Source organism: Oncorhynchus gorbuscha, linkage group LG05 (assembly GCF_021184085.1).
Source record: "Oncorhynchus gorbuscha isolate QuinsamMale2020 ecotype Even-year linkage group LG05, OgorEven_v1.0, whole genome shotgun sequence".
NCBI classification, from domain to species: domain Eukaryota; kingdom Metazoa; phylum Chordata; class Actinopteri; order Salmoniformes; family Salmonidae; genus Oncorhynchus; species Oncorhynchus gorbuscha.
Genome location: NC_060177.1, coordinates 93,980,288 through 94,005,556, shown reverse-complemented (window position 1 = coordinate 94,005,556; position 25,269 = coordinate 93,980,288). Strand labels below are relative to the sequence as shown.

Sequence of the window (25,269 nt, the reverse complement as noted above, 5' to 3'; positions counted from 1 at the left end):
AAACTTAGATTCGTCTGTCCATAACACTTTTTTTTTCTCCAATCTTCCTCTGTCCAGTGTCTGTTCTTTTGCCCATCTTATTCTTTTATTTTAATTTTGCTGAGATATTGGCCAGTCTGAGATATTGGCCAGTCTGAGATATTGGCCAGGCTGAGATATTGGCCAGTCTGAGATATTGGCCAGTCTGAGATTTTGGCCAGTCTGAGATATTGGCCAGTCTGATATATTTTCTTTGCGACTCTGCCTAGAAGGCCAACATTGCAGAGTCGCCTGTTTCACTGTTGATGTTGAGACCGGTGATTTTCGGGTACTATTTAATGAAGCTGCCAGTTGAGGACTTGTGAGGCGTCTGTTTCTCAAACTAGACACCCTAATGTACTTGTCCTCTTGCTCAGTTGTGCGCCGGGGCCTCTCACTCCTCTTTCTGTTGTGGTTAGAGCCAGTTTGCGGGGTTCTGTGAAGGGAGTAGTACACAGCGTTGTACGAGGTCTTCAGTTTCTTGGACATTTCTCTCATGGAAGAGCCTTCATTTCTCAGAACAAGAATAGACTGACGAGTTTCAGAAGAAAGTTATTTGTTTCTGGCCATTTTGAGCCTGTAATCAAACCCACAAATGCTGATGCTCCAGATGTTTTTGAAATGTTTTATATAACTTTAACAAGGCATTTAAGAATAAATTATTATTTACAATAACAGCCTAATAGCCTATTGGCAAAAACAATGCCTTCTGGACCATGAACTTGCTTTTATAACAAACACACTTCTGTGTTCCAATGGCACGTTGTGTTAGCTAATCCAAGATGATCATCTTAAAAGGCTTATTGATCATTAGAAACCCCTTTTGCAATTATGTTAGCACAGCTGAAAACTGTTGTTCTCGGGCTGCATGGTCACTGACCCGTGTCTTCTCTGAACCCTCGACGTCGTGTCGCTCGGCCCCATACAGGAACTTGTTTCCAGCAGGCTTCATCTGACACACCCAGGCACACGCGCACACGCGCACACGCACACGCGTCAGTAAACGAAGTCAACAAACTATTCCTAGAAACTAACAAGTAAAAGTGGCTATACATTCCTTCCCCCCTTTTGTGTCCCAACATGGCTGTCTTTCTTTTTCCCTCAAATACAGTGGGGCAAAAAAGTATTTAGTCAGCCACCAATTGTGCAAGTTCTCCCACTTATAATGATGAGAGAGGCCTGTAAGATTCAGTCTTCCCAGCCTGGTGCAGGTCTACAATTTTGTTTCTGGTGTCCTTTGACAGCTCTTTGGTCTTGGCCATAGTGGAGTTTGGAGTGTGACTGTTTGAGGTTGTGGACAGGTCTTTTTATTCTGATAACAAGTTCAAACAGGTGCCATTAATACAGGTAACGAGTGGAGGACAGAGGAGCCTCTTAAAGAAGAAGTTACAGGTCTGTGAGAACCAAAAATCTTGCTTGTTTGTAGGTGACCAAATACTTATTTTCCACCATCATTTGCAAATAAATTCATTAAAAATCCTACAATGTGATTTTCTGGATATGTTTTAAATAATTTTGTCTGTCATAGTTGAGGTGTACCTATGATGAAAATTACAGGCCTCTCTCATCTTTTTAAGTGGGAGAACTTGCACAATTGGTGGCTGACTAAATACTTTCTTGCCCCACTGTATGTCTCCCTCTCACTTTCTGCCTTTCTGCCTTTCTGCCTGTCTGTCTGTCTGTCTGTCTGTCTGTCTGTCTGTCTGTCTGTCTGTCTGTCTGTCTGTCTGTCTGTCTGTCTGTCTGTCTGTCTGTCTGTCTGTCTGTCTGCCTGTCTGTCTGTCTGTCTGTCTGTCTGTCTGTCTGTCTGTCTGCCTGTCTGTCTGTCTGTCTGCCTGCCTGCCTCCTGTCTGTCTGTCTGTCTGTCTGTCTGCCTGTCTGTCTGTCTGTCTGTCTGTCTGTCTGTCTGTCTGTCTGTCTGTCTGTCTGTCTGTCTCCTTGCCTGCGTCCTCCTCTCGTCTGTCTGTCTGCCTGCCTGCCTGCCTGTCTGTCTCCTTGCCTGCGTCCTCCTCTCGTCTGTCTGTCTGCCTGCCTGCCTGCCTGTCTGTCTCCTTGCCTGCGTCCTGTCTGTGGAGTAGCTTGCCTGCCTGTCTGTCTCCTTGCCTGCGTCCTGTCTGTGGAGTAGCTTGCCATAATGAGGCTGGGTTCTGGATGTATATTTTGGTTCTCATTTGGATGGTTTCAGAGTTGTGTGCAAGCTGTATGAACCTTAGGATATGTTGGAGCTGTCTGTCTCCTAGGATATGTTGGAGCTGTCCTGTCCCTGGGATATGTTGGAGCATGTGAGGCTGGGAACCCTGGATGTTGGAGCTGTTTTGAACCCTCTATGTTGGAGCTGGTTTGAACCCTAGGATATGTTGGAGCTGTAGGAGCTGTATGAACCCTAGGATATGTTGGAGCTGTAGGAGCTGTAGCCCTAGGATATGTTGGAGCTGTAGGAGCTGTATGAACCCTAGGATATGTTGGAGCTGTAGGAGCTGTATGAACCCTAGGATATGTTGGAGCTGTAGGAGCTGTATGAACAATAGGATATGTTGGAGCTGTAGGAGCTGTATGAACCCTAGGATATGTTGGAGCTGTAGGAGCTGTATGAACCCTAGGATATGTTGGAGCTGTAGGAGCTGTATGAACCCTAGGATATGTTGGAGCTGTAGGAGCTGTATGAACCCTAGGATATGTTGGAGCTGTAGGAGCTGTATGAACCCTAGGATATGTTGGAGCTGTAGGAGCTGTAGGAGCTGTATGAACCCTAGGATATGTTGGAGCTGTAGGAGCTGTAGGAGCTGTAGGAGCTGTATGAACCCTAGGATATGTTGGAGCTGTAGGAGCTGTAGGAGCTGTATGAACCCTAGGATATGTTGGAGCTGTTGGAGCTGTAGGAGCTGTATGAACCCTAGGATATGTTGGAGCTGTAGGAGCTGTATGAACCCTAGGATATGTTGGAGCTGTAGGAGCTGTATGAACCCTAGGATATGTTGGAGCTGTAGGAGCTGTATGAACCCTAGGATATGTTGGAGCTGTAGGAGCTGTATGAACCCTAGGATATGTTGGAGCTGTAGGAGCTGTATGAACCCTAGGATATGTTGGAGCTGTAGGAGCTGTATGAACCCTAGGATATGTTGGAGCTGTAGGAGCTGTATGAACCCTGGATATGTTGGAGCTGTAGGAGCTGTATGAACCCTAGGATATGTTGGAGCTGTAGGATTATGAACCTAGGATATGTTGGAGCTGTCAGAACTGGATAGGAGCTGTAGGAGCTGTATGAACCCTAGATTATGAGCTGTTGGAGCTGTCAGAACCCTGGATATGTTGGAGCTGTAGGATTATGAGCTGGATATGTTGGAGCTGTCAGAACTGTATGGGAGCTGTAGGATTATGAGCTGGATATGTTGGAGCTGTAGGAGCTGTAAACTGTAGGAGCTGTTGGAGCTGTAGGAGCTGTAGAAATATGTTGGAGCTGTAGGAGCTGTAGGAACCCTAGGATATGTTGGAGCTGTAGGAGCTGTAGGAACCCTAGGATATGTTGGAGCTGTAGGAGCTGTAGGAGCTGTATGAACCCTAGGATATGTTGGAGCTGTAGGAGCTGTAGGAGCTGTATGAACCCTAGGATATGTTGGAGCTGTAGGAGCTGTATGAACCCTAGGATATGTTGGAGCTGTAGGAGCTGTAGAAGTTGGAGCTGTAGGAGCTGTAGGAGCTGTGGAAGTATGAGCTGTAGGATCTGTATGAGCTGTATGAGCTGTAGGATTATAAGCTGTTGGAGCTGTCAGAACTGTAGGAGCTGTAGGATTATGAGCTGTTGGAGCTGATGCGAACTGTAGGAGCTGTAGGAGTATGCGCTGTAGAAATTGTAGGAGCTGTAGGAGTACGAGCTGTAGGAGCTGTGGGAGCTGTAGGAATAGGAAATGTAGGAGCTTTAGGAGTATGACCTGCGGGAGTATGAGCTGTAGGAGTTTCATGAGTTGTAGGAGTATGAACTATAGGAGTAGGAGCTGTAGGAGCTGTATTGGCTGTAGGAGTACAGTAGAGACAAAAGCACAATTCTGTAGGAGTATGAGCTGTAGGAGCTGTAGGAGATTTGGAGCTGTAGGAGCTGTAGGAGTAGGAGCTGTAGGAGTAGGAGCTGAACCAACAAGACTCTTCCTAGAGCTGTGTGAGCTGTAGTATTATGAGCTGTAGGAGCTGTAGGAGTAGGAGCTGTAGGAGTAGGAGCTGTAGGAGTATGAGCTGTAGGAGTATGAGCTGTAGGAGTGTATGAGCTGTATGATCTTTACAGCTTTAGGAGCTGTTGGAGCTTAGAACCAACAAGACTCTTCCTAGAGCTGTGTGAGCTGTAGTATTATGAGCTGTAGGAGCTGTAGGAGTATGAGCTTTATGAGTTGTTGTATCTATAAGAGGAGCTGTAGTATCCCCTTTACAGTTATAGCTTTATATACAGTGCATTCTGAAAGTATTCAGACCCCTTGACTTTTTCCACATTTTGTTACGTTACAGCCTTATTCTAAAATGAATACAAATATATAGATATCCTCATCAATCTACACACAATACCCCATAATGACTAAGCAAACACAGGTTTTTAGAAATATTTGCAAATGTATTAAAAATGAAAAATAGAAATATCACATTTATGTATGTATTCTGACCGTGACCCTACTCAGTACTTGGCAGCGATTACAGCCTTGAGTCTTCGTGGGTATGATGCTACAAGCTTGGTATACCTTTATTTGGGGAGTTTTTCCCATTCTTCTCTGCAGATCATCTCAAGGTGCCAACAGCATGCTTCACCGTAGGGATGGTGCCAGGTTTCCCCCAGACTTGACTCTTGGCATTCAAGACAAATGATTAAGTCTTGGTTTCATCAGACCAGAGAATGTTGTTTCTCATGGTCTGAGAATCCTTCAGCTGCCTTTTGGCAAACTCCAAGTGGGCTGTCATGTGCCTTTTACTGAGGAGTGGCTTCTGTCTGGCCACTCTACCATTAAGGCCTGGTTTGTGGAGTGCTGAAGATATCGAGTATTGACAACAGGGGAGGGTTCTGGAGTATTGACGGCAGAGGAGGGTTCTAGACTATTCAAAACAAGGGAGGGTTCTAGAGTATTCAAAACAGGGGAGGGTTCTAGAGTAATCAAAACAGGGGAGGGTTCTAGAGTATTCAAAACAGGGGAGGGTTCTAGAGTATTCAAAACAGGGGAGATGCTAGAGTATTGACAGCATGGGAGGATGCTAGAGTATTGACAAATAGGGGAGGATGCTGGAGTATTGACAGCAGGGGAGGATGCTAGAGTATTGACAAATAGGGGAGGATGCTGGAGTATTGAAAACAGGGGAGGGTGCTAGAGTATTGAAAACAGGGGAGGGTTCTAGAGTATTGACAACAGGGGAGTGTTCTAGAGTACTGACAACAGGAGAGGATGCTAGAGTATTGACAACAGGGGAGGGTTCTAGAGTATTGACAACAGGGGAGGATGCTAGAATATTGACAACAGGGGAGGATGCTAGAATATTGACAACAGGGGAGGATGCTAGAGTATTGACAGCAGGGGAGGATGCTAGAGTATTGACAACAGTGGAGGGGTGTAGAGTATTGACAACAGGGGGAGGATGCTAGAGTTTTGACAGCAGGGGAGGGTTCTAGAGTATTGACAACGGGAGGGTTCTAGAGTATTGACAACAGGGGAGGGTTCTAGAGTATTGACAACAGGGGAGGGTTCTAGAGTATTGACAGCAGGGGACAAAGCTAGAGTATTGACAACAGGGGAGGGTTCTAGAGTATTGACAACAGCGGAGGGTTCTAGAGTACTGACAACAGGGGAGGGTTCTAGAGTATTGACAACAGCGGAGGGTTCTAGAGTATTGACAACAGGGGAGGATGCTAGATTATTGACAACAGTGGAGGGGTGTAGAGTATTGACAACAGGGGAGGGTTCTAGAGTATTGACAACAGGGGAGGGTTCTAGAGTATTGACAATAGGGGAGGGTTCTAGAGTATTGACAGCAGGGGAGGGTTCTAGAGTATTGACAACAGGGATCCAATCATTTTTATCCCATATTTTTGTATATATTTGTATTACTTGTTATACAAAATATTGTTCTCTGAGCAATTGTATTCGTATAAAATAATGCATATTCCCATTTTAAAAAATGTATATAGCGCAGTATTTGTATGATTGTATTATTTATCTTGGGTGTCAAAAATTATAGACCCCATTGAATATGAGTCTCTTTTTATCTATATAAATAACCAAATTAAACTTATTGAGAGACTCCACTTCAAGATATGTTGTAAACAAATACACTTAACTCAAGATTAAAGCAAGAGTCCCAGAACTCAAGACATAATTTCTGTGTCAATTGAGAAAAACAACATTTATTTATTTATTTAGTTCACCTTTATTTAACCAGGTAGGCAAGTTGAGAACAAGTTCTCATTTACAATTGCGACCTGGCCAAGATAAAGCAAAGCAGTTCGACAGATACAACGACACAGAGTTACACATGGAGTAAAACAAACATACAGTCAATAATACAGTATAAACAAGTCTATATACAATGTGAGCAAATGAGGTGAGAAGGGAGGTAAAGGCAAAAAAGGCCATGGTGGCAAAGTAAATACAATATAGCAAGTAAAACACTGGAATGGTAGTTTTGCAATGGAAGAATGTGCAAAGTAGAAATAAAAATAATGGGGTGCAAAGGAGCAAAATAAATTAATTAATTAAATACAGTTGGGAAAGAGGTAGTTGTTTGGGCTAAATAATAGGTGGGCTATGTACAGGTGCAGTAATCTGTGAGTTGATCTGACAGTTGGTGCTTAAAGCTAGTGAGGGAGATAAGTGTTTCCAGTTTCAGAGATTTTTGTAGTTCGTTCCAGTCATTGGCAGCAGAGAACTGGAAAGAGAGGCGGCCAAAGAAAGAATTGGTTTTGGGGGTGACTAGAGAGATATACCTGCTGGAGCGTGTGCTACAGGTGGGAGATGCTATGGTGACCAGCGAGCTGAGATAAGGGGGGACTTTACCTAGCAGGGTCTTGTAGATGACATGGAGTCAGTGGGTTTGGCGACGAGTATGAAGCGAGGGCCAGCCAGCGAGAGCGTACAGGTCGCAACGGTGGGTAGTATATGGGGCTTTGGTGACAAAACGGATTGCACTGTGATAGACTGCATCCAATTTGTTGAGTAGGGTATTGGAGGCTATTTTGTAAATGACATCGCCAAAGTCCAGGATTGGAAGGATGGTGAGTTTTACGAGGGTATGTTTGGCAGCATGAGTGAAGGATGCTTTGTTGCGAAATAGGAAGCCAATTCTAGATTTAACTTTGGATTGGAGATGTTTGATATGGGTCTGGAAGGAGAGTTTACAGTCTAACCAGACACCTGGTATTTGTAGTTGTCCACGTATTCTAAGTCAGAGCCGTCCAGAGTAGTGATGTTGGACAGGCGGGTAGGTGCAGGTAGCGATCGGTTGAAGAGCGTGCATTTAGTTTTACTTGTATTTAAGAGCAATTGGAGGCCACGGAAGGAGAGTTGTATGGCATTGAAGCTTGCCTGTAGGGTTGTTAACACAGTGTCCAAAGAAGGGCCGGAAGTATACAGAATGGTGTCGTCTGCGTAGTGTCGTCTGCGTAGAGGTGGATCAGAGACTAACCAGCAGCAAGAGCGACCTCATTGATGTATACAGAGAAGAGAGTCGGTCCAAGAATTGAACCCTGTGGCACCCCCATAGAGACTGCCATAGGTCCGGACAGCAGACCCTCCGATTTGACACACTGAACTCTATCAGAGAAGTAGTTGGTGAACCAGGCGAGGCAATCATTTGAGAAACCAAGGCTGTCGAGTCTGCCGATGAGGATGTGGTGATTGACAGAGTCGAAAGTCTTGGCCAGATCAATGAATACGGCTGCACAGTAATGTTTCTTATCGATGGCAGTTAAGATATCGTTTAGGACCTTGAGCGTGGCTGAGGTGCACCCATGACCAGCTCTGAAACCAGATTGCATAGCAGAGAAGGTATGGTGAGATTCGAAATGGTCGGTAATCTGTTTGTTGACTTGGCTTTCGAAGACCTTAGAAAGACATGGTAGGATAGATATAGGTCTGTAGCAGTTTGGGTCAAGAGTGTCCCCCCCTTTGAAGAGGGGGATGACCGCAGCTGCTTTCCAATCTTTGGAAATCTCAGACGACACGAAAGAGAGGTTGAACAGGCTAGTAATAGGGGTGGCAAAAATTTCGGCAGATAATTTTAGAAAGAAAGGGTCCAGATTGTCTAGCCCGGCTGATTTGTAGGGGTCCAGATTTTGCAGCTCTTTCAGAACATCAGCTGAATGGATTTGGGAGAAGGAGAAATGGGGAAGGCTTGGGCGAGTTGCTGTTGGGGGTGCAGTGCTGTTGACCGGGGTAGGAGTAGCCAGGTGGAAAGCATGGCCAGCCGTAGAAAAATGCTTATTGAAATTCTCAATCATGGTGGATTTATAAGTGGTGACAGTGTTTCCTATCTTCAGTGCAGTGGGCAGCTGGGAGGAGGTGTTCTTATTCTCCATGGACTTTACAGTGTCCCAGAACTTTTTGGAGTTAGTGTTGCAGGAAGCAAATTTCTGCTTGAAAAATCTAGCCTTGGCTTTTCTAACTGCCTGTGTATAATGGTTTCTAGCTTCCCTGAACAGCTGCATATCACGGGGGCTGTTCGATGCTAATGCAGAACGCCATAGGATGTTTTTGTGTTGGTTAAGGGCAGGTTTGGGGGTCACGGCGATTTAGACAGCTAGCCAGGCCATCGGTAGCAAGCTAGCATAGGATGGAGGTCTGTTATTAGCCACCTCTTGCGTTCCGTCAGTAGATTAGTGGGGTTCCGTGTGGTAGAGGGGATTAATCCAAATCACACAAAAACAACAAAAATAAAAACAATAGATAAAGAGGCCCAAGAAGAAAACATAATAATAATAAAAATAAATAAATAGTCCGATTGTCTATTCAGATAGCAGCCGTTAAGACAGCTAACGGTTAGCAGGCCGCAGATGGGCGTTCAGGTAACGTCGCGACGGAGGAGCCAGCCGGATCTCCTTCGGGTAGATAACGTCGGCAGTCCAGTTGTGAAGGCCCGGTGGGGCTCCGCGTAGGCAGTAAAACGGGTCCGGATAGGTGACTGCAGCCCAGGAGTGATTGATGGAACTCAGGAGTGATTGACGGAGCTGGATAGCTCCGGAATAATTTATGTTTGCTCCGGAATCAACGAAAGCCGATAGTCACACGGATAGCAGCTAGCTAGCTTTGAGATCCGGGTATGAATGTCCAGAGAGCAGTTGAAATCCAGGGACATGGAGAGAAAAAATTGGTCTGGTATGTTCCGTTCCGAGCCGCGCTGCGCCGTACAAAACTGGCGATAGATTTTTTTCGAGCTAAAGGATAGCTGATGACCACAAACCGTGGTCAGCTGAATACTAACGATTTGCCAGTAAAGAAGCTAACTAGCTTCTGAACTAGCTTCTGATTTTCTTCTGGATTAGCTCCTGGCTAGCTTCTGGCTAGTTTCTGATTAGCTTCTGGCTAGTATCTGAACTAGCTTCTGATTAGCTTCTGGATTAGCTTCTGGGCTAGCTTCTGGTTAGTTTCTGATTAGCTCCTGGCTAGCTTCTGAACTAGCTTCTGATTAGCTTCTGGATTAGCTTCTGGCTAGCTCCTGGCTAGTTTCTGGCTAGCTTCTTGGAGGATTATAGATTTCAGGTAAATAATACTTTTTTATAAATATAAATTGGTGAGGCGGGTTGCAGGAGAGTGTTTTGAAGATGAGTTGATGGAAAATAAAAATAAAATGTATGTGAAAAAAGTTGTAAATATATATATATACGGGACACGATAAGACGAGGACAAAAGACGTCTGAACTGCTATGCCATCTTGGAAAAACTTAGGGCTCTGGTCTAAAGTAGTGCACTATATAGGGAATAGGGAGCCTTTTGGGATGCCAATAAATCACATTGAGTTGAGTAAGAGCACCTTCCTTCTGTAGGCATCTCCCTTTGCTTCCGGCTGCTTCAACAACATTCATTCATCAAATAGTCACCCGGACTATTTACATTATTTTTATTATTACTATTATTATTACTATTTACATTATTTGCAAATCTACCATTCCAGTGTTTTACTTGCTCTATGGTATTTACTTGGTCATATGGTCATTTATGATCAATAACATTTTTTTCCCCCAATGGGCTGTATCTCAGGGGGGTGATTTTTTTCACGGTATAAAATTCTGAGCAGCTAAAATGAGCAACTCATTTAGATAAACCGGCCAACATGGAGGTTGTGTATTGTGGAACTGCGGTAGCTGTTTAAGTACCTCGGTATGTCAATGCCTGGGTAGGCCTGAAACATAACCCCCCCAATAGGCTGGAGCCTAGATCAACACGAGTTCCCCCAGAAATACTGTCTGAGACCCAGACGGTAAGGTTCAGAAACGGTTGTAGAAGTTGAAAGTTCTGTCAATAAAATGGTTGTAGAAGCAGTGAACTGAAAGATCTGTCAATAAAATGGTTGTAGAAGCAGTGAACTGAAAGACCTGTCAATAGAATGGTTGTAGAAGCTTTGAACTGAAAGATCTGTCAATAAAATGGTTGTAGAAGCAGTGAACTGAAAGATCTGTCAATAAAATGGTTGTAGAAGCTGTGAGCTGAAAGATCTGTCAATAAAATGGTTGTAGAAGCTGTGAGCTGAAAGATCTGTCAATAAAATGGTTGTAGAAGCTGTGAGCTGAAAGATCTGTCAATAAAATGGTTGTAGAAGCAGTGAACTGAAAGATCTGTCAATAAAATGGTTGTAGAAGCTGTGAGCTGAAAGATCTGTCAATAAAATGGTTGTAGAAGCTGTGAACTGAAAGATCTGTCCTGAATGAAAAGATGGAAGCCTGAACAGAATAAAAATATTCCTACAAAGGAACTAAAGTAAAACTACAAAAAATGTGGCAAAGAAATGTACTGTATGTCCTGAATGCAAATCAAATCAAATCAAATTTATTTATATAGCCCTTCGTACATCAGCTGATATCTCAAAGTGCTGTACAGAAACCCAGCCTAAAACCCCAAACAGCAAGCAATGCAGGTGTAGAAGCACGGTGGCTAGGAAAAACTCCCTAGAAGGTAAGCGTTGTTTCGGGCCAATCAAACACAACACATCACTGAGTACCACTCTTCATATCTTCAAGTATGGTGGTGGCTGCATCATGTTATGGGTATGCTTGTCATCGGCAAGGACTCGGGAGTTTTTATTAGGATGAAAAGTAACTGAACAGAGCTAAGCACGGGCAAAATCCTGGAGGAAAACCTGGTTCAGTCTGCTTTCCACCAGACACTGGGAGACAAACTCACCTTTCAGCAGGACAATAACCTGAAAAATTAAAATATGTTTTCACTTTGACAATACGGGGTATTGTGCTGTCATTAGGGGGTATTGTGATGTCATTAGGGGGTAGTGTGAAGAAATTAGGGGGTATTGTGATGTCATTAGGGGGTATTGTGATGTCATTAGGGGGTATTGTGATGTCTTTAGGGGTTATTGTGAAGTCATTAGGGGGTATTGTGATGTCATTAGGGGTTATTGTGATGTCATTAGGGGGTAATGTGTGTAGATGGATGAGAAGAAAAACATATATTTAATCCCTTTTGAATTCAGGCTGTAACACAACACAATGTGGAATAAGTCAAGGGGTATGAATACTTTCTGAAGGCCCTGTACCTAAGGAAAATGATTGAGGGGCTCTATGCAACACCCTTAAAAATGTAAGGGAAAATGATTCCTTAAGGGAAATCTTAAAGGAAAACACTTAAAAATGTTTTATGCCGAGTTCTCCTAAGAGCTAGAACTTCCCCCGTTTTGGTTTGTGAGTGTTCTAAATTCTAGAGTTCCAGAGTTCTGGAATATCAACTGTCGGGTGTTTCCAGCTTGGTTTCTTCCCTGCTCGCTGTGTGAGGTCAGACGTGTACATGTGGTGTGGTACATTCCTTCTGCTCTCAGCAAGTGTTTGGCAAGTCAGAGGAAAGTAAACAAATACCTAATACCCGTCTCCATGTTGGAAACCTCTGGAAACCATTAGGTAGGAAAATGATTCCTGTTGTCTGTTAGTTATCAGCTCGTGGCAGCCCATGTACTGTTTGTAAATATTAGATATGAACCCATTCTGCATAACAGTCCAAATCCAATCCTTTTTTGTTTAAAATCCTCACATTTCTCCATTTCTCTCTCTGCTGTCTAGAACTTTACAAATTGGATTCACACTTGCACTTTTCACACTATTGTGCCAACCTAAACTGTACTGGGCTGGCTCAGATAGTTTCTTGACATGCAGCATTAATTTAGTGATGTTTCCTTCTGGCAGCTGACTGATCTGGAGAAGCTAGAGGACCGAGGCCGGGTGGAAGGACAGAAAGAAACCTGCCGCTCTCCCACATCCATGAAGTTCAGGAGCAGATCACAAGGTAGGTTAGAGAGGACAACATGGCCTGTGGAAGACAGACAGACAGACAGACAGACAGACAGACAGACAGACAGACAGACAGACAGACAGACAGACAGACAGACAGACAGACAGACAGACAGACAGACAGACAGACAGACAGACAGACAGACAGACAGACAGACAGACAGACAGACAGACGGAGAGACAGACAGAGGGAGAGACAGACAGAGGGAGAGACAGACAGAGGGAGAGACAGACATGCCACACAGTTATTTGCTCCAGCTGAAAATAAGTCAGGTTTACCCCATAAGCTAGTCAACCATACTGAAACTGTAGGCGCCTCAAGAGATTTCAAAACAACACAATTAAAAGGGGGAGGATCATTCTAATGTCACACCTTGTTTGAACTTTCCATCTTTTCATTTGATATCCATTATGGTTTGAACCACTGTCATTGACAGTAATGTTGCCGTGTTATTTTCTGAGGACACGGACAACAGATGAGGACATAGACCACTAGGCTCTGCCATGAAGACGGAAGGAGACGATTGGATAGTGAGACGTCCTGTATTGTGTTTCAGAGGAGCTGATTGGCTCGTAAGACTTCCTGGTTTGTGTTTCAGGGGGCGGTAGTCGTCTGGAGTCTGTTGGAGAGGATGACGAGCTGATTGTGGAGAATGGAGAGGCAGGAAGTGACATGGTGGACAAACCGACACGAGGTGGACGCAAACACTCCCTGCCTCAGCAGTTAGACACTGTAGGCATCCGACAGGTCAGTAGGTCAAAGGGCAGAGGTCAGGAGTCACTAGGTCAATGTCCAGGGATCTGACTGGTCAGTAGGTCAGAGGGCAGAGGGCAGAGGTCAGGAGTCACTAGGTCAATGTCCGGGGATCTGACTGGTCAGTAGGTCAGAGGGCAGAGGTCAGTGTCTGGGGATCTGACTGGTCAGTAGGTCAGAGGGCAGAGGTCAGGAGTCACTAGGTCAATGTCCGGGGATCTGACTGGTCAGTAGGTCAGAGGTCAGGAGTCACTAGATCAGTGTCCGGGGGTCTGACAGGTCAGTAGGTCAGAGGGCAGAGGTCAGGAGTCACTAGATCAGTGTCCGGGGGATGTTGTTATTCCTGCGGGTTGCCAGGGTTGCCATGCACAAGGTTACTGGTTGAAATCCCACACCTAACCCTAAACTTAGCCAATCACATCCAACCCAAAGGCTTGTCATTATACAACAGAAGAGGTCAAAGGGTGAAGGTCAAGGAATAATGTAATATCCCCATGGGGAACTTTTCCTTGAAGGGGAAGCTGATTAAACCTAGCTGTGGTGCTCAGCTCCAGTCCTCTGAAGACCTGCTTGTCTGACCTGCTTGTCTGCTGGGTTCCACCCCTACTTAGGGAGCTAAAATGATCCCCATTATTAAATCATGCAAAACGGTATTTCCCTTGAAAGTTTAACAGACATACACGAGCAACCTAGCCTCCGTATCTCCCGTCTCCTCTCATAGAGATACTGTATCTGTGTCTCTGACCTCTCCGTGGCTGGATTGGCTTTAAATAGGCTATACAGCAAAAGCCTGTTCTGCTCCCTCCTCAGGCTGATAGATATACTGTATATTCCACTTGTCCCATCAGGCTGATAGATATACTGTATATTCCCCTTGTCCCATCAGGCTGATAGATATACTGTATATTCCCCTTGTCCCATCAGGCTGATAGATATACTGTATATTCCCCTTGTCCCATCAGGCTGATAGATATACTGTATATTCCCCTTGTCCCATCAGGCTGATAGATGTACTGCCTGCCCATCAGGCCTGCCCCTTGTCCCATCTGCCTGTCCCATCAGACTGGCCTCCCCTTGTCCCCAGCCTGCCTCCCATCAGGCCTGCCTCTCCCATCAGGCTGATAGATATACTCCCCTCAGCCTGCCTTGTCCCCACAGGCTGATAGATATACTGCCTGTCCCATCAGGCATAGCCTGCCTCAGGCTCTGCCTGCCTCCCATCAGACTGATAGCCCCTTGTCCCCACAGGCTCAGCCTCAGGCTGATAGATATACTGCCCCTTGTCCCATCAGCCTGCCCCCTCTCAGCCTGCCTCCCATCAGGCTTGCCTCCCATCAGCCTGCCTCTCAGCCTGCCTCTCAGCCTGCCTCTCTGCCTGCCTCTCAGACTGGCCTCTCAGACTGGCCTCTCAGCCTGCCTCTCAGACTGGCCTCTCAGCCTGCCTCTCAGACTGGCCTCTCAGACTGGCCTCTCAGACTGGCCTCTCAGCCTGCCTCTCAGACTTTCCTCTCAGAGTGGCCTCTCAGCCTTCCTCTCAGCCTGCCTCTCAGCCTTCCTCTCAGCCTGCCTCTCAGCCTGCCTCTCAGCCTTCCTCTCAGCCTGCCTCTCAGCCTTCCTCTCAGCCTTCCTCTCAGCCTTCCTTTCAGTTTGGCTGTCTGTCTGTCCGCTCTCCCCTGTCTTTCAGCCTACCCTCTCAGCCTTCCTCTCAGCCTTCCTCTCCCCTGTCTTTCAGCCTACCCTCTCAGTTTGGCTGTCTGCCTGTCCGCTCTCCCCTGTCTTTCAGCCTACCATCTCAGCCTTCCTCTCAGCCTTCCTCTCCCCTGTCTTTCAGCCTACCCTCTCAGTTTGGCTGTCTGCCTGTCCTCTCTCCCCTGTCTTTCAGCTTGCCTCTCAGCCTTCCTTTCAGTTTGGCTGTCTGCCTGTCCTCTCTCCCCTGTCTTTCAGCCTACCCTCTCAGTTTGGCCCCTTCAGCCTCCCCTATCACAACAATGCCCTGGTTGGCTACTGCTAATTGCTGAGTTAATCAAGGGCAGATTGACCAATGTTTCCTAGTGTTTGCCAGCAAGTGGCTGTAGCCTTTAAATCAAAGGTGTAAATGTTGTGCCCTCTCACACATTTTTTGAGACGTAACTGGAACTAGAAAAAAGGCCTAGTTGTTACATTGATGTTGTCTAATCAGTGCTCTGTCTATCTCTCTCTCTCGATATCTCTCTCTCGCTGTCTCTCTCTCTCACTGTCTCTCTCTGTCTCTCTCTCTCGCTGTCTCTCTCTCTCACGGTCTCTCTCTCGCTGTCTCTCTCTCGCTGTCTCTCTCTCGCTGTCTCTCTCTCTCGCTGTCTCTCTCTCTCGCTGTCTCTCTCTCTCGCTGTCTCTCTCACTGTCTCTCTCTCTCTCTGTCTCTCTCACGTTCTCTCTCTCGCTGTCTCTCTCTCGCTGTCTCTCTCTCGCTGTCTCTCTCTCTCTCGCTGTCTCTCTCTCTCTCGCTGTCTCTCTCACTGTCCCTCTCACTGTCTCTCTCTCTGTCTCTCTCTCGCTGTCTCTCTCTCACTGTCTCTGTCTCTCGCTGTCTCTCTCTCCCTCTGTCTCTCTCATGGTCTCTCTCTCACTGTCTCTCTCTTTCACTGTCTCTCTCACTGTCCCTCTCGCTGTCTCTCTCACTGTCCCTCTCGCTGTCTCTCTCTCGCTGAATCTCTCACTGTCTCTCTCTCTCGCTGTCTCTCTCACTGTCTCTCTCACTGTCTCTCTCACTGTCCCTCTCACTGTCTCTCTCTCTCTCTCTCTCTCTCGCTGTCTCTCTCTCTCTCATTGTCTCTCTCTCTCCCTGTCTCGCTGTCTCTCTCTCTCTCTCTCTCTGTCTCGCTGTCTCTCTCTCTCTCGATGTCTCTCTCTCTCCCTGTCCCTCTCCCTGTCCCTCTTACTGTCCCTCTCACTGTCTCTCTCTCTGTCTCTCTCACGGTCTCTCTCTCGCTGTCTCTCTCTCGCTGTCTCTCTCTCGCTGTCTCTCTCTCTGTCTCTCTCTCTGTCTCTCTCACGGTCTCTCTCTCACTGTCTCTCTCTTTCACTGTCTCTCTCACTGTCCCTCTCGCTGTCTCCCTCATTGTCCCTCTCACTGTCTCTCTCACTGTCCCTCTCGCTGTCTCTCTCTCGCTGAATCTCTCACTGTCTCTCTCTCTCGCTGTCTCTCTCACTGTCTCTCACTGTCTCTCTCACTGTCCCTCTCACTGTCCCTCTCACTCTCTCTCTCTCTCTCTCTCTCTCTCTCTCTCTCTCTCTCTCTCTCTCTCTCTCTCTCTCTCTCTCTCTCTCTCTCTCTCTCTCTCGCTGTCTCTCTCTCTCTCTCACTGTCTGTCTCTCTCTCTGTCTCGCTGTCTCTCTCTCTCTCGCTGTCTCTCTCTCTCTCGATGTCTCTCTCCCTGTCCCTCTCACTGTCTCTCTCTCTGTCTCTCTCACGGTCTCTCTCTCGCTGTCTCTCTCTCGCTGTCTCTCTCTCGCTGTCTCTCTCACTGTCTCTCTCTCTCGCTGTCTCTCTCTCACTGTCTCTCTCTCTCGCTGTCCCTCACGCTGTCTCTCTCACTGTCCCTCTCTCACTGTCTCTCTCTCGCTGTCTCTCTCTCTCTCACTGTCTCTCTCACTGTCTCTCACTGTCTCTCACTGTCTCTCTCACTGTCCCTCTCGCTGTCCCTCTCGCTGTCCCTCTCACTGTCTCTCTCTCCCTGTCTCTCTCTCGCTGTCTCTCCCTCGCTGTCTCTCTCTCGCTGTCTCTCTCTCGCTGTCTCTCTATCGCTGTCTGTCTCTCCGTCTCTCTGTCTCATTGTCTCTGTCTGTAGGAGTACCAGATAGTTAAGAAATCAGCTCGCTCCCTGAGCACCTTTCAAGTGGAGTCTCCATGGCGACTGGCCCAGCCGTCTATTATATCCAACATAGTCCTCATGAAAGGACAGGGAAAGGTGAGCGAGCACACACACACACACACACACACACACACACACACACACACACACACACACACACACACACACACACACACACACACACACACACACACACACACACACACACACACACACACACACACACACACACACTGCTCACCACACTAGGCACTGATCCCACTACCTCCCTCCCAGGATGTGACTGAATGGTCTTTATTTATCTGTTGTCTGTCATCATAGTCGGTAAACATCCCCCAGATATATAGCCCTCCCCCATGATATATAGTCCCCCCCCAGATATATAGGCCCCCCAGATATATAGTCCCCCCAAGATATATAGTCCCCCCAGGTATATAGTCCCCCCAAGAGCGTCTGCTAAATGACTTAAATGTAAATGTAAATATATAGTCCCCCCCCATATATAGTCCCCCCCAAGATATATAGTCCCCCCCCCCCAGATATATAGTCCACCCCCCAAGATATATAGTCCCCCCCCAGATATATAGTCCCCCCCGCAGATATATAGTCCCCCCCAGATATATAGCCCCCCAAGATATATAGTCCCCCCAGATATATAGTCCCCCCAGATATATAGTCCCCCCCAGATTTATAGTCCCCCCAGATATATAGTCCCCCCAAGATATATAGTCCCCCCAGATATATAGTCCCCCCAGATATATAGTCCCCCCCAGATATATAGTCCCCCCAAGATATATAGTCCCCCCAGATATATAGCCCCCCAGATATATAGTCCCCCCAAGATATATAGTCCCCCCCAGATATATAGTCCCCCCCCAGATATATAGTCCCCCCAAGATATATAGTCCCCCCCAGATATATAGTCCCCCCCCAAGATATATAGTCCCCCCCAGATATATAGTCCCCCCCCCCAAGATATATAGTCCCCCCCAGATATATAGCCCCCCCAGATATATAGCCCCCCAGATATATAGCCCCCCAAGATATATAGTCCCCCCCAGATATATAGTCCCCCCCAGATATATAGTCCCCCCCAGATATATAGTCCCCCCCAAGATATATAGTCCCCCCAGATATATAGCCCCCCCAGATATATAGTCCCCCCAAGATATATAGTCCCCCCCAGATATATAGTCCCCCCCAGATATATAGTCCCCCCAAGATATATAGTCCCCCCAGATATATAGTCCCCCCCCAAGATATATAGTCCCCCCCCCAGATATATAGTCCCCCCAAGATATATAGTCCCCCCCCAGATATATAGCCCCCACCAGATATATAGCCCCCCCCCCAGATATATAGCCCCCCCAAGATATATAGTCCCCCCCCAGATATATAGTCCCCCCCCAGATATATAGTCCCCCCAAGATATATAGTCCCCCCCCCCCATATATAGCCCCCCAGATATATAGTCCCCCCCCCCAGATATATAGTCCCCCCCAGATATATAGTCCCCCCCAGATATATAGTCCCCCCAAGATATATAGTCCCCCCCCAGATATATAGTCCCCCCCAAGATATATAGTCCCCCCAGATATATAGTCCCCCCCCAAGATATATAGTCCCCCCAGATATATAGTCCCCCCCAGATATATAGCCCCCCCAAGATATATAGCCCCCCAAGATAAATAGTCCCCCCCCAGATATATAGTCCCCCCCCATATATAGTCCCCCCCAGATATATAGCCCCCCCAGATATATAGTCCCCCCAGATATATAGTCCCCACCCAGATATATAGTCCCCCCAGATATATAGTCCCCCCCCAGATATATAGTCCTTCTCCTCCCCAGACATACAGGCCTTCTCCTTCCCCCCCCCCAGATATACAGTCCTTCTCCCCCCACCCAGACATACAGTCCTTCTGCCCCCCACCCAGACATACAGTCCTTCTGCCCCCCACCCAGACATACAGTCCTTCTCCCCCCACCCAGACATACAGTCCTTCTGCCCCCCACCCAGACATACAGTCCTTCTCTCCCCCACCCAGACATACAGTCCTTCTGCCCCCCACCCAGACATACAGTCCTTCTCCCCCCCCCAGACATACAGTCCTTCTCCTTCTCCTCCCCCAGATATACAGTCCTTCTCCTCCCCCCAGATATACAGTCCTTCTCCTCCCCCCAGATATACAGTCCTTCTCCCCCCCCAGATATACAGTCCTTCTCCTCCCCCCAGACATACAGTCCCTCACCCCCCCCAGACATACAGTCCTTCTCCTCCCCCCAGATATACAGTCCTTCTCCCCCCCCCAGACATACAGTCCCTCCCCACCCCCCAGACATACAGTCCTTCTCCTCCCCCCAGATATACAGTCCTTCTCCTCCCCCCTGATATACAGTCCTTCTCCTCCCCCAGACATACAGTCCTTCTCCCCCCCCCAGACATACAGTCCTTCTCCCCCCAGACATACAGTCCTCCCCCAGATATATAGTCCCCACCCAGACATACCTTCTCCTCCCCCTGATATACAGTCCCCCCCCCCCCCATATATAGTCCCCACCCAGACATACAGTCCCCACCCCAGAGACATACAGTCCCACCCCCCCAGACATACAGTCCTTCATGATAAACATCATTGACAGACCAGGAAACAGAGAAGTGTGCTATTGGAATTGAGTTGTATAGTGTATAAAAGTCACATCCTATTAATCTTGGTATATTTTAGTCAGAAGCTTGATACAATTTTACAGTGAATGTGTGTTTGCATGTTGAAACACTCTGCAGGGTCTAGAGAAGCCAAGTCCTTTTCACGTGTTCGTGTGTGGTTGGGCACATACCTGGTACGCACATGTAATGAGTCTGGCTCTTAGTGCTTCCTACAGTTTGGTTCTGAATGAAGTGTGTGGGTTTTTGGCCCTGGGGTTCAGACAGTATTGTTGGTAGTTGGTTGTGCTCCCCCCAGTTGTGAAACCTTTGTTTGTGTGTGTGTGTCCCCCCCCAGTGTGTGTGTGTTAGGGACTGGGGTTCAGCATCCCCCGGAGGTCAGGACTCTGCCCGAGGAAGGATGGGGATCTTTGTCAAGACTATCTTCCCTAACGGAGCAGCGATATAGACGGACGACTGAAAGAGGGAGATGAGATTCTGGAGGTGAATGGAGACTCTCTCCAGGGCCTGACCCACCAGCAGGCCATCCAGACCTTCAAGGTAACAGTCTGGGTTAGGGTTAAGGTTTAGGCCATCCAGACCTTCAAGGTAACAGTCTGGATTAGGATTAGGGTTAGGATTAAGGTTTAGGCCATCTAGACCTTCAAGGTAACAGTCTGGATTAGGATTAAGGTTTAGGCCATCCAGACCTGCAAGGTAACAGTCTGGATTAGGATTAGGGTTAGGATTAAGGTTTAGGCCATCCAGACCTGCAAGGTAACAGTCTGGATTAGGATTAAGGTTTAGGCCATCCAGACCTTCAAGGTAACAGTCTGGATTAGGATTAAGGTTTAGGCCATCCAGACCTTCAAGGTAACAGTCTGGGTTAGGATTAAGGTTTAGGCCATCCAGACCTTTAAGGTAACAGTCTGGGTTAGGGTTAGGATTATGATTAAGGTTTAGGCCATCCAGACCTGCAAGGTAACAGTCTGGGTTAGGGTTAAGGTTTAGGCCATCCAGACCTGCAAGGTAACAGTCTGGATTAGGATTAGGGTTAGGATTAAGGTTTAGGCCATCCAGACCTTCAAGGTAACAGTCTGGATTAGGATTAAGGTTTAGGCCATCCAGACCTTCAAGGTAACAGTCTGGATTAGGATTAAGGTTTAGGCCATCCAGGCCTTCAAGGTAACAGTCTGGGTTAGGATTAAGGTTAAGGCCATCCAGACCTTCAAGGTAACAGTCTGGGTTAGGATTAAGGTTTAGGCCATCCAGACCTTCAAGGTAACAGTCTGGGTTAGGGTTAGGATTATGATTAAGGTTTAGGCCATCCAGACCTTCAACGTAACAGTCTGGGTTAGGGTTAGGATTATGATTAAGGTTTAGGCCATCCAGACCTTCAACGTAACAGTCTGGATTAGGATTAGGGTTTAGGCCATCTAGATCTTCAAGGTAACAGTTTGGGTTAGGATTAGGGTTAGGCCATCCAGACCTTCAAGGTAACAGTCTGGGTTAGGATTAAGGTTTAGGCCATCCAGACCTTCAAGGTACCTAAATTCACAGGTTTTTCATAAATCCCTTTTGGAGGATAACCCTTAAATCAGAAGTGATGCATGTCAGTGGCTTTTGACCAATCAATGAGAGTCATGCCTGTAATCAGTATGACGCTCTGTTCTTGTTAATGTTGTTGTCGTTGTTTTTCTGGTCCTAATACTGTGTCTCCGGTCCTGTCCCTGTGTCCTGTCTCTGTGTCCTGTCCCTGTGTCCTGTCTCTGTGTCCTGTCCCTGTGTCCTGTCTCTGTGTCCTGTCTCCGGTCCTGTCCCTGTGTCCTGTCTCTGTGTCCTGTCTCTGTGTCCTGTCCCTGTGTCCTGTCTCTGTGTCCTGTCCCTGTGTCCTGTCGCTGTGTCCTGTCCCTGTGTCCTGTCTCTGTGTCCTGTCCCTGTGTCCTGTCTCTGTGTCCTGTCCCTGTGTCCTGTCTTTGTGTCCTGTCTCTGGTCCTGTCCCTGTGTCCTGTCTCTGTGTCCTGTCTCTGGTCCTGTCTCTGTGTCCTGTCTCTGGTCCTGTCTCTGTGTCCTGTCTCTGTGTCCTGTCTCTGTGTCCTGTCTCTGTGTCCTGTCTCTGTGTCCTGTCGCTGTGTCCTGTCTCTGTGTCCTGTCTCTGTGTCCTGTCTCTGTGTCCTGTCTCTGGTCCTGTCTCTGGTCCTGTCTCTGGTCCTGTCTCTGTGTCCTGTCTCTGTGTCCTGTCTCTGTGTCCTGTCTCTGGTCCTGTCTCTGGTCCTGTCTCTGTGTCCTGTCTCTGTGTCATGTCTTTGTGTCCTGTCTCTGGTCCTGTCTCTGTGTCCTGTCTCTGGTCCTGTCTCTGGTCCTGTCTCTGTGTCCTGTCTCTGGTCCTGTCTCTGTGTCCTGTCTCTGGTCCCCTGCAGCAACTGAAAAAGGGTGTGGTGACTCTAACAGTACGGACACGTCTCCGAAGCCCCAGCCTGACGCCATGCCCCACCCCCACCCTTCTCAGCCGCTCCTCCTCCCCGAACTCCAACGCCAGCGGGGGCAACCCCACCCCAGTAACCACCACCTTCGCCGAACCCCCCGAAGCCCGCAAGGGACCCCCAGGTCCTGGCCCCAAAGACCGCATCATCATGGAGGTTACACTCAACAAAGGTACCAGAGAAAGTAGGGTTGAACGGAGTGGGGTATCTTTCACTTTAGCTGTTTATCTCAGTTCAGTCAGTGTGTTAGATTGGGCTTTTGTTGATTTGAGATGACATTAGTTTAGTAAGATATTAAATACTCCGTTAGATCTATTCTTTACTATTCTGACTGTCTAAACTATTCCAAGTGGCAATGGTAAAGAGTGGTGTCAGGAGATGCTATGGGCCGACAGTATAGTAGCCACACTCCAAAATCCTCTCACCAACTCACTGTCCTGCCAGGGTTCAAACCTGTCCTGCCAGGGTAAGAACCTGTCCTACCAGGGTCAAAACCTGTCCTGCCATGGTTCAAACCTGTCCTGCCAGGGTAAGAACCTGTCCTACCAGGGTCAAAACCTGTCCTGCCAGGGTTCAAACCTGTCCTGCCAGGGTTCAAACCTGTCCTGCCAGGGTTCAAACCTGTCCTGCCAGGGTTCAAACCTGTCCTGCCAGGGTAAGAACCTGTCCTACCAGGGTCAAAACCTGTTAGTCTTGGAACACAGCAGATAACATTTGATAAATAAGAGAGTGTCCTACCAGGGTCCAAACCTGGCCTACCAGGGTCCAAACCTGGCCTACCAGGGTTAAAACCTGTCCTACCAGGGTCCAAACCTGGCCTACCAGGGTCCAAACCTGTTAGTCTTAGAACACAGCAGAGTAATTTTTGGTAAAATGAAGGATTGCTAAACACCTGGAGATGTCTTTGTCAGTTCAGCCATAAAGCAGAAACCCCTCCACAGTTTTGGTAAACAAATAAGGGAATGGGGCTGGAGAAATGTTACCACTCTCACATTCATAGACAGAGCTACGACTACAAGAACTGACCATCCATGATATCACAATTGTAATTTTTATCATGTTTTGAAGGTATACAGTGTTTGTTTACAAACATTGAAGTAAAACCAGATTCGATTTTGTCCAAAAAAATGGATGTACCAATCGCAGATTTCCACTTTAATGAGCGTGTCTCTCGTTGAGAGTGGTCTGCCTTTCACAGAGAGGCTCTCTGTGCTGTCGTGTGGTTCACTTCATCGTTGGCCTCCATTTCATATTGCCCTCTCCATGCTTTTGGCTATGACTGAAATAGGAGTTGATCCAGCCTCCATTTCATATTGCCCTCTCCATGCTTTTGGCTATGACTGAAATAGGAGTTGATCCAGCCTCCATTTCATATTGCCCTCTCCATGCTTTTGGCTATGACTGAAATAGGAGTTGATCCAGCCTCCATTTTATATTGCCCTCTCCATGCTTTTGGCTATGACTGAAATAGGAGTTGATCCAGCCTCCATTTCATATTGCCCTCTCCATGCTTTTGGCTATGACTGAAATAGGAGTTGATCCAGCCTCCATTTCATATTGCCCTCTCCATGCTTTTGGCTATGACTGAAATAGGAGTTGATCCAGCCTCCATTTCATATTGCCCTCTCCATGCTTTTGGCTATGACTGAAATAGGAGTTGATCCAGCCTCCATTTCATATTGCCCTCTCCATGCTTTTGGCTATGACTGAAATAGGAGTTGATCCAGCCTCCATTTCATATTGCCCTCTCCATGCTTTTGGCTATGACTGAAATAGCAGAGTTGATCCAGCCTCCATTTCATATTGCCCTCTCCATGCTTTTGGCTATGACTGAAATAGGAGTTGATCCAGCCTCCATTTCATATTGCCCTCTCCATGCTTTTGGCTATGACTGAAATAGGAGTTGATCCAGCCTCCATTTCATATTGCCCTCTCCAGGCTTTTGGCTATTACTGAAATAGGAGTTGATCCAGGCTCCATTTCATCACCTGCAACTATGGAGGAAGAAGAGAAAGACTGATGGCTTAGAAGACGGGACATTTTAAGAATAGTTAGAATTGCATCTTGCTCATCCTCCCTGTGTCCTTGTTGTCTTTGTTTCCTGTGTGTGTGTGTGTGTGTGTGTGTGTGTGTGTGTGTGTGTGTGTGTGTGTGTGTGTGTGTGTGTGTGTGTGTGTGTGTGTGTGTGTGTGTGTTCCTCTGTCAGAGCCCGGGGTGGGTCTGGGTATAGGGACCTGCTGTCTAACTCTAGAGAACAGTCCTCCAGCCATCTACATCCACAGTCTGGCTCCCGGCTCTGTCGCCAAGATGGATGGACGACTCAGGTATGTCATATCCCCATTAGTCTCTCCTCACAACCTCACTCCCTCAGTCACAGATCTAGGATCATCTCATACTCTTGTCTCTCCTCACAACCTCAGTCACAGATCTATGATCATCTCATACTCTTGTCTCTCCTCCCAACCTTAGTCACAGATCTACGATCATCTCATACTCTTGTCTCTCCTCACAACCTCAGTCACAGATCTATGATCATCTCATACTCTTGTCTCTCCTCACAACACATCCAACACCACCATCCCAGTAACCCTGGACCCAGTCCAATTCGCATAACGACCCAACAGATCCACAGATGACACATTCTCAATTGCATTTCACACTGCCCTCTCCCACATGAAAAAGTGGGTAAATTACTGGGGTGGCAGGGGAAATAAATAACATGGCAGGTAGTGGTTAGAGCGTTGGGCCAGTAACCGAAACGTTGCTGGTTTCAATACCCGACAAGCTGAACATTTTTTCGATGTGCAATTTCACTTATGTTGGTACTTATGCTGATGCCTAGTCACCTTACCCGGTCTTCTTCTACATATCTATCTCATACCCCTGCGTCATACCTCTGCACACAGCATCAATCCAGGACTAAGATCGGATCGCACTACACCGACTCCGACGCTTGTCGGATGTGGCAGGGCTTGCAAACTATTACAGACTACAAAGGGAATCATGGCCGAGAGCTGTCCAGTGACACAAGCCTACCAGACGAGCTAAAT

At 47.2% G+C, this 25,269-nt stretch overlaps 1 protein-coding gene across 1 annotated transcript in view; it reads left to right on the top strand.

Annotated features, from left to right (window-relative positions):
• LOC124036674 (PDZ domain-containing protein 2-like) overlaps window positions 1-25,269 on the top strand; it is a 217,644-nt gene that overhangs the window by 145,396 nt on the left and 46,979 nt on the right. Inside the window, 8 exon segments of the mRNA XM_046351518.1 lie at window positions 12,383-12,482; window positions 13,087-13,235; window positions 17,069-17,188; window positions 20,109-20,126; window positions 20,128-20,200; window positions 20,203-20,297; window positions 22,157-22,391; window positions 24,426-24,543. Coding sequence (XP_046207474.1) covers window positions 12,383-12,482; window positions 13,087-13,235; window positions 17,069-17,188; window positions 20,109-20,126; window positions 20,128-20,200; window positions 20,203-20,297; window positions 22,157-22,391; window positions 24,426-24,543 — 908 coding nt within the window.